General features: G+C 44.9%; 2 protein-coding genes across 4 annotated transcripts; both read right to left on the bottom strand.

Moving 5' to 3' along the window:
* Positions 1-1,993: 1,993 nt before the first annotated feature.
* LOC119314839 lies at positions 1,994-7,541 on the bottom strand. 3 transcript variants are annotated; one of them, XM_037589523.1, is made up of 3 exons: positions 6,066-7,541; positions 4,668-5,950; positions 1,994-4,427 (listed from the first exon to the last, which is right to left on the bottom strand). In XM_037589523.1, exons 2-3 carry the CDS (start codon positions 4,995-4,997, stop codon positions 2,280-2,282), a joined length of 2,478 nt encoding a protein of 825 aa, XP_037445420.1. In that variant the 5' UTR covers positions 4,998-5,950; positions 6,066-7,541; the 3' UTR covers positions 1,994-2,279. The 3 variants fall into 3 exon arrangements, with proteins under 3 accessions (XP_037445420.1, XP_037445419.1, XP_037445421.1); XM_037589522.1 differs by having other exon boundaries at positions 4,668-7,541; XM_037589524.1 differs by having other exon boundaries at positions 5,762-7,541.
* Positions 7,542-10,235: 2,694 nt separating this feature from the next.
* On the bottom strand, positions 10,236-14,372 carry LOC119319171 (phytochrome-interacting ankyrin-repeat protein 2-like). The gene is made up of 3 exons (XM_037593657.1): positions 13,756-14,372; positions 11,663-11,834; positions 10,236-10,826 (listed from the first exon to the last, which is right to left on the bottom strand). The coding sequence occupies exons 1-3, from the start codon at positions 13,879-13,881 to the stop codon at positions 10,615-10,617; spliced, it is 510 nt and encodes a 169-aa protein (XP_037449554.1). The 5' UTR covers positions 13,882-14,372; the 3' UTR covers positions 10,236-10,614.
* Between the last annotated feature and the right edge of the window lie 757 nt (positions 14,373-15,129).

Genomic DNA, 15,129 nt, shown 5'->3' with positions numbered 1-15,129 from the left:
GGACATCTGTACAACCGACCGCGAACCCATCTCCATTATACACTTCCAATCGAAACGTGGCCACAGAGACGTACGTTTCCATATAGTACTGCATATATGTTGGGCATTTGGAAAATCCCTCACATGTATCACGCCACGTTACGGTCGGTCAAGTGGCGTGCGTGCAGCGCAGCCTAACCCCACCAGCTTCGAAGAAACTCCATTGACAGAACGGCCAAAAGGTAAAAAATCAAAAGGGAACAATTGCGTTGAAGCCTTTTTCTTTCTAGAATAGTACATGCGTTGGATTTTTGTGGAGCTCCGGCTTCTTCCCGCAAAACGAAGCCAAAGAGGATATGCGACGTCGCTGTGCTGCTCACCGCAGCCGTCCTAGAGTGCCGCAATGATTCCGCCCGCGAGGCCACCATCGTCCATCGCTCACAAGTTCACAACGACCCAAAGGAGAGGCGAGATCTTTTTGTGCTGAGGGTCCCGGCCAAATTTATTTATCATCGTCGCGATACTACAAATTTGGAAATCGTTTCTCGCACAGAACACTCGTTCTTCCTATGACCCAGGGGACATGCCCAGGCCACGCCGGCCAGGCTTGTGGGGCCTTGGGACCTCGTTTGACCTAATTCCAGCGCTATATAATCCCTTCCTTCAAGGATAAATGAGAGAGAAAGTTTTATCGCGTTCTATGATACAGAGCCACAGCCAACCCTGGGACCTCCGTTTGACCTAATGTAGTGCTGATCTTTTTTTTGCCAATATACCATGATAGTTATTTCTTCACGAAATAATTACGCGAGTGTAACGCTTGTGCAAGTTTGTTGTAAAAAATCATGAATATTTTTACCTTTTCTAAAATTAATATTTTGTTTTTGAAAAAAGGGGCACCTGCCCGTGTTTTTTTATTCTTATTTTGAAATCTTGTCAAAATATATTCAAGATTGGTTTTGTTTGCAAGGCTTCATTACCAGAAACATAAATGTGCAAACAAATCGTGGATCTAACTTTGGTGTTCAAAAGATAAAATTGATACAATGTTTTAATCATACTGTCAAAAAAGTATGGGTGGGTTGCACTGTTCGGCACGAATCGCGGCGCAGCTATCAACGACCGGTAGTTAATCCAGTCTCTTTGTTTCGCCCCATTCGGGAGGAATGTGGGGGGATTCCCGTCCACGGTAGAGTTGGAGGCCACACGCGGCCGTCCGGCAACCCTGACCTCGTCCGCACGGTCGTCCTCGGCATGCCTCAGCCATCCACGACCTCACTTCCCGGAGGACAACTGACCTGAGCGCACGGGACGTGTTCGACGGAAGGTCTGGACGCCAAGAGCTAAGAGGTGAGCCCATGTTCTCCATGTCACCTTCATCCCTATGGGTATGGCAGGAACCAAATGTGTGCATGCATTGCAGAAGGCTTTAGCTACTCGTGTGTCAAGGCCTCCCTCGAGTTGCAATCATGGCGTGATGAGGTGCATGGCCGGTGCCTCCATGATGATTGTCGTTGTTGCCCTAAAGTCTAGCACGCCAAGTCGCCAAGTGCAACCCTTGACGACAATTCCGAGTCCGGCAACCTATGTACCCGGTCTTGTGGAGGTATTCATTGTCCCAACTCCATCACCACTCGTTTCGCCACCCTTGGGCTGTTGGGCAGAAATAATGTTGGCATGACTGCAACACAAGCGCACTGATCACCATATTAGCCAAAGATTATCGAACCGCGGGAGCAAAGCGTAGCCCCGCTCGCGCCCAAACCGTGATTTGAAAATAGTCCATCCATTAATTACATATGACGGGTATCCTCCTGCTACATCAAGATTAAAATGAATAGCTTTGCTTGCTGGGTGGGTAGATGGATGGTAACCCAGCCTAGTGTTTGTACGGCTGATACCTTGCCCAGATCTCAGTTTTAGGATATGTTCCGAGATGCATTGTGATTACACATAGAGTAGCTCTGTGATTTTTCATCAAATTAAGAATCACTATGTCTGCATCAAGATCAAATATTTTGAATTTACGATATATAGTCATCTGCAAGCACAACTGGCACGAGTGTAGCTATGCCATCTCAGCTCATCTTGTGCTAGAACATTACATGATTATGCCAACTGGCTCATTACAGTATTATTACGCCCACCAGCTAATACTTGTATAAATCAGAGAAAGTGACTTAAAAAAGAAAATAAATAACAACAACAAGTATTATTATGCGACTCTTCTCAAAACAACAACAAATAAGCAAAGAATTTGATGAGACTGGCTGTGATGGGCCTTGATCATGAGCCTGTGATCAAACTAGATGGCAGTTGCACGATGGAACCTGGTCCTCGTGGTGGTTCTTGGGGACATGCACGCCGGCGTGGGTGAGCATGGCCCAGATGTGGGTGATGAACTCGCCGCCGTTGCTCAGTGCCAGCGCGTGCGCCTCCGGGCCCGCCGATGGCCTGCGTGCCACGAACACGAGAAGTTCTGCCCAGAACTCGAGTAGCATCCCCCACACTCTCTCATCCTCAGGCAAGTCACCACCGCTACTGCTAGTGGCCTCCAACTGCTTCCCCAGCTTGACACCCTTCACCATGGCCGACTTCTCCTCGTCCTCTTCTCCTTGACCGAACTTCACCAGACGCTCACGGCGGTCACCAGTATTGCAACAGCTCTGGAAGAAACTGCTGAGCTCCCCCTTGATGTCCTTGTACACCTTCTTCGTCCAAGCCTCATTGTCCGGGAGGAGCCCCGGCTCGTAGGCCACCAAGTATGCGCAGTACCTCGACAACGTCAGGGCAGCCTGGCCGTGTGGTGGGAGAGGGTGCTTCTGTTTGTCCCTCATCTCAAATAGGGCTGTCGCGATGTGCCACACCACTATCATTGTTGCGGTGCTCATCTTGGGGTCGCACGCCCACTTGAGGTTAAGGAAGCGTTGCCTTTCCAACGTAGCCATGCCGTTGCTGAAGTGTCTGCCGCAGCTTGGGGTGAGGACGTCCTTCAACGCCTTGACGATGGCCGCCTTTGTGTCACCGGTGACGATGGCATCGGGGAGCCCGACGAGGCGCCTCTTGAGCAGGCGGGAAACGAGCATCCACACCCAACGCGGGTCGAGATAGTGGGGCTTGAGCATGGTGATCTGGTGGACCTTGATGACAGCGTGGGAGCGGTGCTTCGCCCATAGCGTGCCCTTGGCGACCCTCCCGGCATGCCCCTTCTGCTGGAGCATTGTCTTTCGGGCATAGGTGTACATCACCGACACAATGAACCAATCAGAGAGCACGTACTGCAAGAATTCATATGCCTCGACGGCGAGGAGGGTGAGCGTGAGGAGGAAGGTGACGATGAGGTCGGAGGAGGAGCAAACCATGCCGAAGAGGAAGTTCACTTGGTGGACGAAGCACTTGTACTGCACCACCATGTCGATGGACAGGCCGATGAGCCCCCGAAAGAGGGAGCCTAGCACCTTGAAGATGTGGCCATTGCCTGTGACGAGGAGCACGGTGATGCAGTATAAAAAGATGAAGACGATGGAGATGACAAAGTTGGCTATGAATAGCCCTGGCTTGGACAATGCCAACGGGATGATGGCCTGGTAGTACTCGTCCAGAAACCTCAGCTCCAGTTCCACCACCTCGAAAGCCCTCTCAGCATTGGCAACCTCGTCCTCGTGCCCCTCGAGGGCTAGGAGTCCCCGGAGGACGAGATCGCGCGCTTGTAGGGTGTCCGCCTCTGCCATGTGGAAGTGCTCCATCTTTCGTCGAAGCAGCTTGAAGAGTGCGACGGCAAGGCAAATGTTCTCCAACTTGTGCTTCCTACTCAAATTGTACCTGAATATGGGGTCACTATTGGCGAGGTCCCATATGTTACATACCCGGACCAGCTCGGACTTTTTGACCTCTTCCTTCCCATTTGGACTTCCATCTCCAAGGAGAATTTTGTTGATTTCTTCTTCTTGGATCTTGAAGCCATGGGGTGTCACCTCCCTCTTGAGCCGTCTCTCTCCCATGACCGCGTAGTTGCAAACCCTCATTATACCGGCGCCAACTGCGTGTTCGTCATCGCAGAGCAATTGCCGACGCTTGTTGACGAGTTGCACCATGTAGCCGGAGATGAGGGCGGCGTTCTTCGCGAGGTCGAAGGAGCGCTTAGCAAGGTAGATGCACATGGAGCGCTTGCACATCTTGACGACGCTGAAGATCCAGAGGATGATGAAGAAGGACTTGACGCCAAAGCCATGCACGTAGGTGTAGATGAGGTACCCAATCCACGCCATGCGTGCAGCCTCCTCGACGGCATCAAAGAAGCTGTAGCGGCCGACGCCGCGCGCGAAGGCATCGGTGGCGGGGGCAACCATGGCGTAGACCTTCTTGCGGAGGAGCTCGACGAGGATCATCCAGAGGAGAATGAGTTGCGCACGGGGTTGGTTGCCGGTGTCAGGTGGCTTGCTCTTGGCCTATGAACAAGGTTTAAAATTTCAACAAAATTTCTAACAGTTCAATAATTCATACTAGTACCAAAATATATGCAACCTCAAAATTTCGTCCTAGATTCAAACAAGTTTAAACCAAATACAAATTCGGTCAAAATCCATTAAAATCGAGTGAACATCGATAGATCAAAACCCAAAAGAATTCTCAAAAAATGGATATTTCACTAAGGTTTGGTAATTCTTTTTCCTTCAACAAAATTTTACCTGGGAGAACATGTAGGACATGAAGGGGAGAAAGAGAGCGAAGGAGGCGCGGAAGAATATGCGGGTGGCGGTAGAGTGGCCGCGGCCCCGGCCCGAGAGGCGTCCCGAAACTCCAAGGAGGAAGAGGGCGGTGCCGAGCATGGTCATGAGGACCGTTGTGGTGACCATGAGCCGCTCCGTGGTACGCATGTCGGCGGACACCGTGAAGCTGGCCACCAGCGTGGCCGCCGGGGTGGCACACACCGTGACATTGTTGATGATGATGTCGCGGCGGGCGCTGGAGTTGTACATTGCCGCGGCAGCCCGGCTCACCGGCGACAGCAGCACCATAGCCCCGCCCCCCTCCTCAGGAAGACGCTGGTGGCTGGCACATGTGTTTGCATTGTGCTCTTATGTTTGTGGTATTTGTACTGCCAGTTTTGGCATGCGTGTGCCACAATGTGGGACAGAATTTCAGTCAGGGTAAGAGGCAAGGCATGGATCGATGCTGCCTGTGTGCAGTGTGCACAAAGCCTTGGGCAACATCTGCTTGAGCTGGATTCCTAGGCACTTCTCCATGTGCCCGGGTCTTTAATTATTCTCAGAATTGGACGATCGACAAGCAAAGGGGCTAGGAAGAGCATCCATCTTATGATGGACTTATATTTTGAGAACTACTCCCTCTGTCCCACAATGTAAAACGTTTTTGCAAGCTATGTTAGTTATAACATCCTGCTTTGAGAATGCCCTATTTCAAAACAGGCGGTCTTGGGGCTTGTAGAGCTTGCCATGTTACCTTAAAAAAAATGTGACTTCTTGTACATATTGCCCCTCTTTTAGTCCATATCTAATAGGCTCGTCTCAGTTTCTTATGAGAAGGCTGAGGTACTGCACGACGCCACAACCAGACCGAACGTGCGCCCTCTAAGGTTTCGGTTGAGAAGAGCGTCATCCAATGATGCCAACATGCAAACCCACATACCTCATGGAAAACAAAGGCACATTGTATGTCCAGCCTAATTGGAAGGTTCATCATCATACAGTTTACTACGTTAGAACTATATCATGATTGAGAACAAACACACCCACATAACCAAAAGGATCATTAGAATCACCTGGGAATAAACCATGGGCGTTTTCTCTGGTTTGAGGGTGTGCATACATCATCCGCCCGTACCGTACGGTGCATAAAAGAATCCCTGCTGCTGCAACCTGGGACATACATGCGCACGGCAAAGATCGATGCTTTCGTGCGCGTCGCTTCCACGACCAAGAACACAGCAGGTCTTTATATATTCTCAGAACTATGTGATGGGCAAAGAACAGATGCATTTGTCAGTGGCTAGGACGACAAAGCAAAAGGCCAGACAGAAGAACATATCACACAAAAGGATAACCGGGAAGAGAACGCTTCTTTACCTTTCGCTAAAGCTAAGTTAGCTTCTAGCATACTTGAGCATCGTTTGTTTGGGCTGCGGTTACGACAGAAGTGGCTGTAATTTGCTTGTTCCAAGTATTTGAAAATTTTATTTCATCATACTATTTGAAAATGCTAGCTCAAGTATGAATAAACCAATCACGTTTATATCTCCCTCCCTGCATAGAACAACGGTGCAAAGAGAATCCACTAGTCCATATACTAATTATTAAGTGTTCATACAACCGAAAAGATGTAACAAAAGAGAGCAAAACAATTCAGTGTAAATATGTATTACCTCTGTTTATAAATGTAAATTGAACTGGCCAAACATCTTATATTTAGGAACAGAGGGTGTAGATGTTAGTACAGACAACAATCTATCTAGCTTGTCATGCCATAGATAAAGAGATCTTGATCCTATCACACAAGGCATTCGTTTAGCCATCATCAGATGTAGTCAGAATGTCAGAATGTCATTGACACACTCACGGCGGCTTGCAGCATGAGCTTGTCAGGGGAGGACCAGTAGAGGCCAGGAAGAACATGTTAATTAAGCTTTCAGCACACTCCTTCCTTTCATCTATATACGGCCATTTAGTTAATCACTACGTCAATCTATTTTACGCTTGATCAACCTGAACAACTTATATGTTAATGTAAGGCGTTTTTTTGGTTTTGCATAGGGCATAAAAAACATCATACATTTTGTTATAGAGGATGTAATACCCAATAAACCTTGATGGGGGCAAAGAATAGATGCATTAGTTAGTACAAGCAAAGGCCAGCAAGAACATGTTTCACAAAACGAGGACTCATCCATTAGGAAGAGTAGCTTTCAGCTTAGGCTAAGGCTTTAGCCAAGCCAGCTCATCCATAGGTGATGTTTCTTTGTGCCCATCACCAAATCCTGAAAAGGACAGACCGAGTGCACATAAGCTCCCACACAAGGTAGGGTCTAGGAAGAGATTATAGGAACCAAGTCTTACCCCTGTGAAGTGGTGAAATGCAATGCACAAAGACTGGTTCGAACACACGAGAAAAACTAGACGGGGTAGCATCTCCCTTCACGAGCTTCCCTCCCTTAATGTCAAGAAAGTGATCCTTTGTGGTCATCCACATAGTATGTATTGTTGTGGACATACATACTATAAACTCCATAAATTATGCAAAACTTTCTCTCGAGCACTTAATGCCAAGTGTGAGTAAGTTTGTCAACGGAGACGCGAACTTGGAGGTGAACCTCCCACTACTACAGGTAATACGAACTCATTATTTCATATGACATTTTTGTTAATTGATCACTTACATATAAGTTTCATTCTCTTGCAGACTTGGTTCTACGAGAAATTCCGAGTCGACCACATTGATCATACCATTTCCTGTCTTCAACGTGACAAACCGCTTATCCAATACTAGAACGAAGCAAAAGCGGGCAAGGTCGACAAAATAATCTCAGATAAGTACATAGGAGTCAGAGGTATATGCTTAGTGTTACTCGTTGTAATCTGATCCGTTTTTACAAAAATAATTCATAATAAATATTTTTGCAGAAGGTTGAGGACCTCATGCGACCTTGAAGGCATGGCCCAAGGTTTCCCATCAACCTTCAAAGTCAGATATGGAGGTACGTGTTATATAACTTGTAGGATGATGCTAGTCAGTAATGTTTTTTAGGCCAAAACTAATTCTTTCTAAATATTTTTAAAAATAATAGTTATAATTCATCTTCACTTGTAGCTCGATGGGACACTAGGCCGCCTACTCGCCCATATGGCAGAGATGAAAGCAATTATGTCTCATCAACATTCGTTGACGTCTACACAACTGAACGAAATAGTACGACCCTAGAAGGAAACCATCATGTGGTTGGACGTGCGCATTTTTTTTAATTCATCCTTTGAAATAAGTGCATGACTAACATTTTTTTATTAAAAAGATCATCAATTTGGCATATGACACGACGACTTTGATGCGGGAAAGAGAGTTGACAAAGAAACATGTCATAAAATTTATAACTTTCCTGTTCTTGTCACAAAATGTATGCTGACCATTTATCTTTTGAATGTGTAAACTACAAAACCTCAAAAGATGTAGCCGCCTCTACAAATGAAGTTCCAAAGTGTCTACAGCACCCCAGCAAGAACTTTGCAACAAAATTTGAGGTATGAAGTTCCATATTGCCCGCACGTTCTTTTTCAACCATACAGCTAGCTTGTGTCCATCTTTACAGAAGGTAAATCAAACATCTATAGACCGGGAAAAACACGACCCTGTGGAATCAATTGGGAAGCGTTTCACGTGTGATGACAGTAAGAACTTACCGGCAGAGCCTGAGGTCAACAAATTTACGAGACAATCGTTGACCTCATATTCTGCTGATAAGTTCTTGCTCCCATACCTGAAATGGTTCCCAATTGATTACACGACATCCTCTCAATTTTTTCCCTTTGGTGGTCCACAGATATTTATTTTACCTTTTGTAAAGATGAACGTAGTTGTATGGTTGGGAAAGAAAAACGTGCAAGCAATATGGAACTTCATACCGTTCTTGCTGGGGAAGCGGCTACATTTTTTGAGGTTTTCTAATTTGTACGTTCAAAACATAAATGGTTAGCATACTTTTTGTGACATGAAGAGAGAAGTTACAAATTTTGTGACATACTATCTTTGATTTCTTTGCCGCATCAAAGTTGTGTCATACGCCAAATCGATGGTCTTTTTAATAAAGATGTTAGTCATGCACTTATTTGGAAAAATGAATTGTAATAAAAACAAATGCTTACGTTGAATCGAGAAATTAGACACTCCAAATGCTGTTGGTTTTCTTCTGGCACCGCACTATTTCATCTAGTTGTGGAGACATCTCCGAATGTTGCGGAGATAAGTACTTTCATCTCTATCATCTGGGCCACTAGGCAGCCTGGTGTCCATCAAGCTACAATTTAAGAAAAATTAGAACCAGTTTAAAATAAGATATTTAGAAAGAATTAGTTTCAACCTAAAAAACATTATTGACTAGTATCATTTTATAGTTGACTTTGAAGAATCGTTCTATAGTTGACTTTGAAGGCTGATAAGAAACCTTGGCCAATGTCTTCCAAGGTAGCATGAGGTCCTCAACTATTTGCAAAAATATTTATTATGAATTATTTTTGTGAAAGCCGAATAGATTACAACAGGTAACACTAAGCATATACTCCCTCCGTTCCAAAATAGATGAATCAACTTTGTAGTCATCTATTTTGGAATGGAGGGAGTACCTCTCAATCTTAGGGCTTCTTTGATTCAAAGGAATTATTTAGGATTTTTGGAGGATTGAAATCCTTAGAAATTTTTTCTATATCGGCTTTTTGATTCATAGGATTGGATCCCATAGGAATTTATCCTATGAAATCTTTTGTACTACATTTCATAGGAAATCTAACATCCACTCCAACCTCTTTTTACAATTCCTTTGTTTTTCATGTGACATCAAACACTCTTTGCTAATTCTATAGGATTCAAGTTGACATGCCACTGCAATCCTATACTTTTCCTATTCCTACATTTTCAAAATCCTGTGAATCAAAAAGGCCCTTATACGTAGTTCTTTGAGATTATTTTGTCTGACCTTGCCCACTTATGCTTCATTACAATCTAGGATAAGCGGTTTGTCATGTTGAAAATAGGAAATGATACGATCAATGTGGAATTTCTCGTAGAACCAAGTCCGCAAGAAAATAGAACTTATATGTAAGTGATCAATTAACAAAAATGTCATAGAAAATAATGAGTTTGTATTACCTGTAGTGGTTGGAGGTGCCCCTTCAAGTTCACGGCTCCGTTGACAAACTTCCTCAAACTTGACATTAAGTGGTCAGAGAAAGTTATACATAATTTATGGAGTTTATGGTATGCATGTGCACAACGATACATACTAGGGATGACCACAAACGATTACTTTCTTGTCAGTATAGTATGTACATATCCACAACAATACATATTTAATTGATCGTTGCTTAACTTTACCCCAGCTTAGATATCTATCTTGAACTCTGCCAGTTTTCTGCAACAACAATGAAACTTCTTGGCTGCATACAATGGGTTGAGCATGTGCGTATCAAGATATGAAAACCATAGGCCAGTTTAGAGAATCTTAGGTCAAAAAGACAAAATCAAGCTTCCAAATAAACACAACAATAGCTTCGAACAAAAAAAAACATGTGTTCCAATTTCAAACAAACCAATCAGATGTACAATACTTGTCCGGAAAACAAAGCAAAGGTTCGACAACGTATGCTTACAAAGGATGTTCCTTCATAGAGACGGATATTCCAATCTGAGATCACTGCAGCCTGGTCACCGATGTACCAGAATATACCAGGTAAACTACAGGGCAGCACAGCAGCAACTCCAGGACACATACAATACCAGCATCAGCCTGCTTTCACTTGGACGTAGCTCCTCGCAGGCTCGGCACATAAGCTAGGAAGGGTGGATTTCATAATTAAAAACAAGCACTCATAACCCAAAGATCCGCAGAATCCCCTGCGGATAGATCACTTTTCACTAGTTGGACGAGCTGAAGGAAGCTTCACCGCCCGAGTCACTCTCGTCCTGCATGCGCTTCATCTCGTACGCCCACTCCAGCCCAGAGCAGTAGTGGAGGGGTGGGTTGAACCTGTGGTCGTTCAGGTCAGGGGGCAGGAATGCGCCATTCTCGACAAGGAACCTGACCACCCTCTTGTTTCTTTCCTTGGCAGCAATGTGCAGGGGAGTCCCTGGATTAGGACAAAATAAATTTAGGACTCCACAGGTCAAGTAGGTTCAATTGAGTAGATAGTAGTAATAAACGCATTTTAGTAATCTAGTTAAGCTAGGTAGCAGGAAAACAGCACTGCAGGAGGTTTAACCCAAATACTAATACATGAAGCCACGCACAACGTTCACATACTTTAAAAACAGGGCAAGATTACACTATACACATCAGCTACAAGTAAACCACACCTACATACCTAGTAATAAAACATGGAGATCTCGTGTAATGGAAACAAGCTATGTTTGGATGTCAATTAAGCAGATGCATCGCTATTAACACCAGCAACCCAAAACAATACTCCCTCCGTTCGAAATTATTTGTCGCAGAAATGGATGTATCTAGATGTATTTTAGTTCTAGATACATCCATATCCGAGACAAGTAATTCCGAACGGAGGGAGTATATATATAACCTAGATATAAGCTACATAGCAGAAAACTGTACTGCACAGCGTTCAGTCCACATAATACTATATGAAGCAACACACACCGTTCAGCTACTTTAAAACAGAGCAAGATTAGATCTGCAGGTCCACCATAAGTAAACATCATCTACATACCTAGTCATGTAACATAGAAAAAGAATGGAAACAAATTAGGCTGGATGTACTAACTTCCACAGCTTGGCCATTTATGTATAGACAATTAAGAGTGGCATCCCAAAACAATACATATAGAATACCAAAAATAATTAAAAACAATAACATTTAGAAAGGTAGAACTGATGGAAGAACAATCAACAATAAAAACAATGACACTGGCAATACAGGCAATGACTAAAAAAAACAAGTGAACTTACAGCCACAAGCTCCTTTTGTTCGGGCATCGATATTTGCACCGCGCTCCAGTAGTTCATCCATGATTTTCACATGCCCGCCCTGAGCAGCAAGGTGCAGCGGAGTAGCGCCAGGAGACTTTGGTCCCCATGCGGGTGCATTGACATCCATCCCTTCATTCAGGAGACGTCTCACCTAGGGAGAATCAGAAAAAACGATTGTTTTAGATTTTCACGAGGATGATTACTAACTAAATAAGATAACAATCTCTAGTTAAGAAGTTGTATGGGATTAATTAGTCACCAAGCCAATGGGTTAAGAATAAACAAAACTACATTTTTGCTATACAGCAGAATCTAGCCTAAAACATGCATTCATTCTTGCAGATTTGGTTTAAGGTGATCCCATGAATAACAGGCCTCTGAAACGAATTGATGTGAGACAGAATATAACTTAGAATTATTGGTACTTATAACCAGTCCTAGATGAACACATAGAGAAGAACATCGGAGACCTGCAAATGAGTACATCTAACAAGACCTGAAGTTGCAATCAGCACATCTAACTAGTTACTAGCCTCAGATATATGTTGCAAATCCCAGGACATTTGTCCAAAGCTGGATGCAATTTTTAAACATATACAAGCCCTGAAGAACATAAGAGAGTGTTTCTTTATTTAGCTTATTAATCAGCTAATCGGGCATTGCACTTGCCAAACAAACTTTGCTTAAATTGGCTACACAAGGCAACAAGATAGTACAAAAGTTTGGTTGTTTCTTTATTTGGCTTAATCAGCTAATTGGGCAGAGCACTTGCCAAACAAACTTTTCTTAAATTGGCTACACAAGGCAACAACATAGTACAAGAGTTTGGTTGTTTCTCCTAATTGGTCACATATACAAGATATGAAACAATCAGCATATCTAACTAGTTACTAGCCTGACATACATGCTCCAAATTCCAGGACATTTTGGCAGAACTGGATGCAAAGTTTGGACATCAACATGCCCTGAAGGACATCAAAGAGTGTTTCTTTATTTGTCTTAATCGGCTAAATTGGGCAGGGCAAATGGCAAACAATCCTGTCCACACAAGGTGACAGCATGATAACAGAGTTTTGGTCATTTCTCCTAATTGGTCAGATGTGTAAAACATATGCATACTCAAGTTGCAATCTGTTTCAAAGGATGCCAAAGTAGGTACTTATAACTGAACTGGTCAGGGCACATGCCAAACAATCTTGCTTCAATTATCCACTCAAGGTGACACAAAATGGTACCACACTTTTGGGTGTCTTGTCCCTCCTAATCGGTCACATGTGCAACACATTTGGATGCACCCAAGTTGCAGTCTGTCCTAAAAGGGCGACAAATCCATTCGTGCGCTTGATTGACAGAACATACCCTTGCCTAAACATTCCTAGTGGACTAGTTTTGTGGGAGCAGGAACCTAAGAGCTAACCTTATTTGGATTTCCCAACTAAAACTGGTATGGTAGATGCAAAACAATATTTGCTTCAGTTATCTAATATCTACAGGATGCCAAAGTAGGCACTTATAACTGAAGTGGGCAGGGCAGATGCCAAACAATATTCTTCAATTATATCCACCCAATATACACACCATGGTACCACACTGTTGGGTCTCTTGTCCCTCCTGATCGGTCACATGTGCAACACATTTGTGGTACCAAAGTTCGCACGCTCGCATGACAGAACATATCCTTGCCTAAACTGAGTCTAGATTAAACAATCGATAATTCATTCATTCATCCAGATTCGGTTTATTGTGATTCGACACAAAAAGAGTGTTCCTTCATTTGGCTCAATCGGCTAAATTGGGCAGAGCACTTGCCAAACAAACTTGCTCTAATTGGCTGCACAAGGCGACAACATAGTACCGAAGTTTTGGTCTCGTGTCCCTCCTAATCGGTCACATCCGTAGCACGTTTGTGGTGCTACTCAAGTTGCAGTGTGTCTCAAAAGGGCGACAAATCCATTTGTGCGCTTGTGTGACCAAACATAAACTTGCCTAAACGTTCATAGTTGACTAGTTTTGTGGCAGCAGCTCAAAATAAGGAGGCGGAAAAATAAGGAGATAGAGGGAGCAGCTCATACCTCCTTGAGGTTGCCCTTGCGGGCGGCGACGTGGAGCTGGTTCCAGCCGCGGTCGTCGGCGTCGTCCGAGTCACCGCCGCGAGCGCGCGCCCGGGTCATGCTGAGCGAGCTGCGGAGCTGCACCATGGTGGACCCTTGTCCAATCTTGCAAGCAGATCCAAACCAACCAAGCAATCAAGCAGAGAGAGGAGCAATCCAATCAAATCAAGAACGAGAAGGGGGGAAGAAGCAAATCGGATCCGGGGAGAAATTGAGCAGAGGATAGGGGAGGGGAGGGGGGAGATTAGCGGGAGTAGTTGCCCATGCCGAAGGGGGCAAACGGATTGAGGCCGGGGCCGAGCGCGCGGAGGTTCTTGTGGAGCATCGGCGACGAGGAGGTAGAGGAGGAAGACGGGCGGCGGCGCACCATAGTATGTCGAATCTGGGTTGGTTTTTTCGGGGGGAGACGGATGAGATCAGAGGAAGGCGTCGACGGAGTTGGGGATCATGTCTTCCGTCCGGAAATCAATCAAAAATCGCAAATTTCGATCGACCGGAGGTGGGGAAGGCGACGGACGGCGACGAGGAGGGGATGGGGATGAGGATGAGCAAACCCTAGAAATCCAACTCGAATCCAATCTTCTCTCTCGCTCTCCTGCGTTATATATTTTCGCAGGCCTCGCGTGAGGGGCCGAATGAATCGAGCACGCAGCGGCCGGGCCGTTGCTGCGTGGGCCGAGTCCGTGGGCCCCTGTTGAAGGCCCAATATCCTACTCCCTCCGTTCCTAAATATTTGTCTTTCTAGACATTTCAACAAGTGAGTACATACGGAGCAACATGAGTGAATCTACACTAAAATATGTCTATATACAATCCGTATGTGGTAGACCATTTGAAATCTCTAAAAAGACAAATATTTAGGAACGGAGGGAGTAGTTTTCATTTTTAACAAAAAGAGTGGTTTTGCTAAAAAAAAAAAGAGTGGTTTCTCATGCTTACCACCCCCTCCCCCTCCATAGTTAGAGGATCTACAATTGGACCCCCACTTCTCCCCCTAAACGTCCGGACAAACAACTCCAACAGTGTTCGGACTGAAAAAAAATGCCATTCTACTAGGCCAGCAAAGTCAGCCCAAACGTTTTGGTTGTCCGACACCTCTTAAACTCGGTACATACATGTGGCGGATATGAGGACCCCGAATGCCTCCACAAGTCGGATCCAAGAGAGGGGATTGTTGAAAAGGCAAACCCTATAAATGCAAACTGAATCCAAACCCCGCTCCCCCACCAAAACATCCTCACACATATATTTTCGCATGTGTCATGCCTCATGAGAGGCCAATCCAAATCCACACATGGGGTAGGAGGGGAGTCGCAACCCCTTCGTTGCGAGCAC

Source organism: Triticum dicoccoides, chromosome 6A (genome assembly GCF_002162155.2).
Source record: "Triticum dicoccoides isolate Atlit2015 ecotype Zavitan chromosome 6A, WEW_v2.0, whole genome shotgun sequence".
NCBI classification, from domain to species: domain Eukaryota; kingdom Viridiplantae; phylum Streptophyta; class Magnoliopsida; order Poales; family Poaceae; genus Triticum; species Triticum dicoccoides.
This window is presented reverse-complemented; position numbering and strand designations above follow the sequence as displayed.

What these genes read in the sequence shown, in the direction of transcription:
- LOC119314839 (XM_037589522.1), bottom strand. Translation starts at nt 4,997, where the DNA reads ATGGTGCTGCTGTCGCCGGTGAGCCGGGCTGCCGCGGCAATGTACAAC. An exon ending in TGTCCTACATGTTCTCCCAG is followed by an intron (nt 4,428 to 4,667) that starts GTAAAATTTTGT and finishes CCTTGTTCATAG; the next exon opens with GCCAAGAGCAAGCCACCTGA.
- LOC119319171 (XM_037593657.1), bottom strand. Translation starts at nt 13,881, where the DNA reads ATGGTGCAGCTCCGCAGCTCGCTCAGCATGACCCGGGCGCGCGCTCGC. An exon ending in GCAAGGGCAACCTCAAGGAG is followed by an intron (nt 11,835 to 13,755) that starts GTATGAGCTGCT and finishes GATTCTCCCTAG; the next exon opens with GTGAGACGTCTCCTGAATGA. An exon ending in AACAAAAGGAGCTTGTGGCT is followed by an intron (nt 10,827 to 11,662) that starts GTAAGTTCACTT and finishes GTCCTAATCCAG; the next exon opens with GGACTCCCCTGCACATTGCT.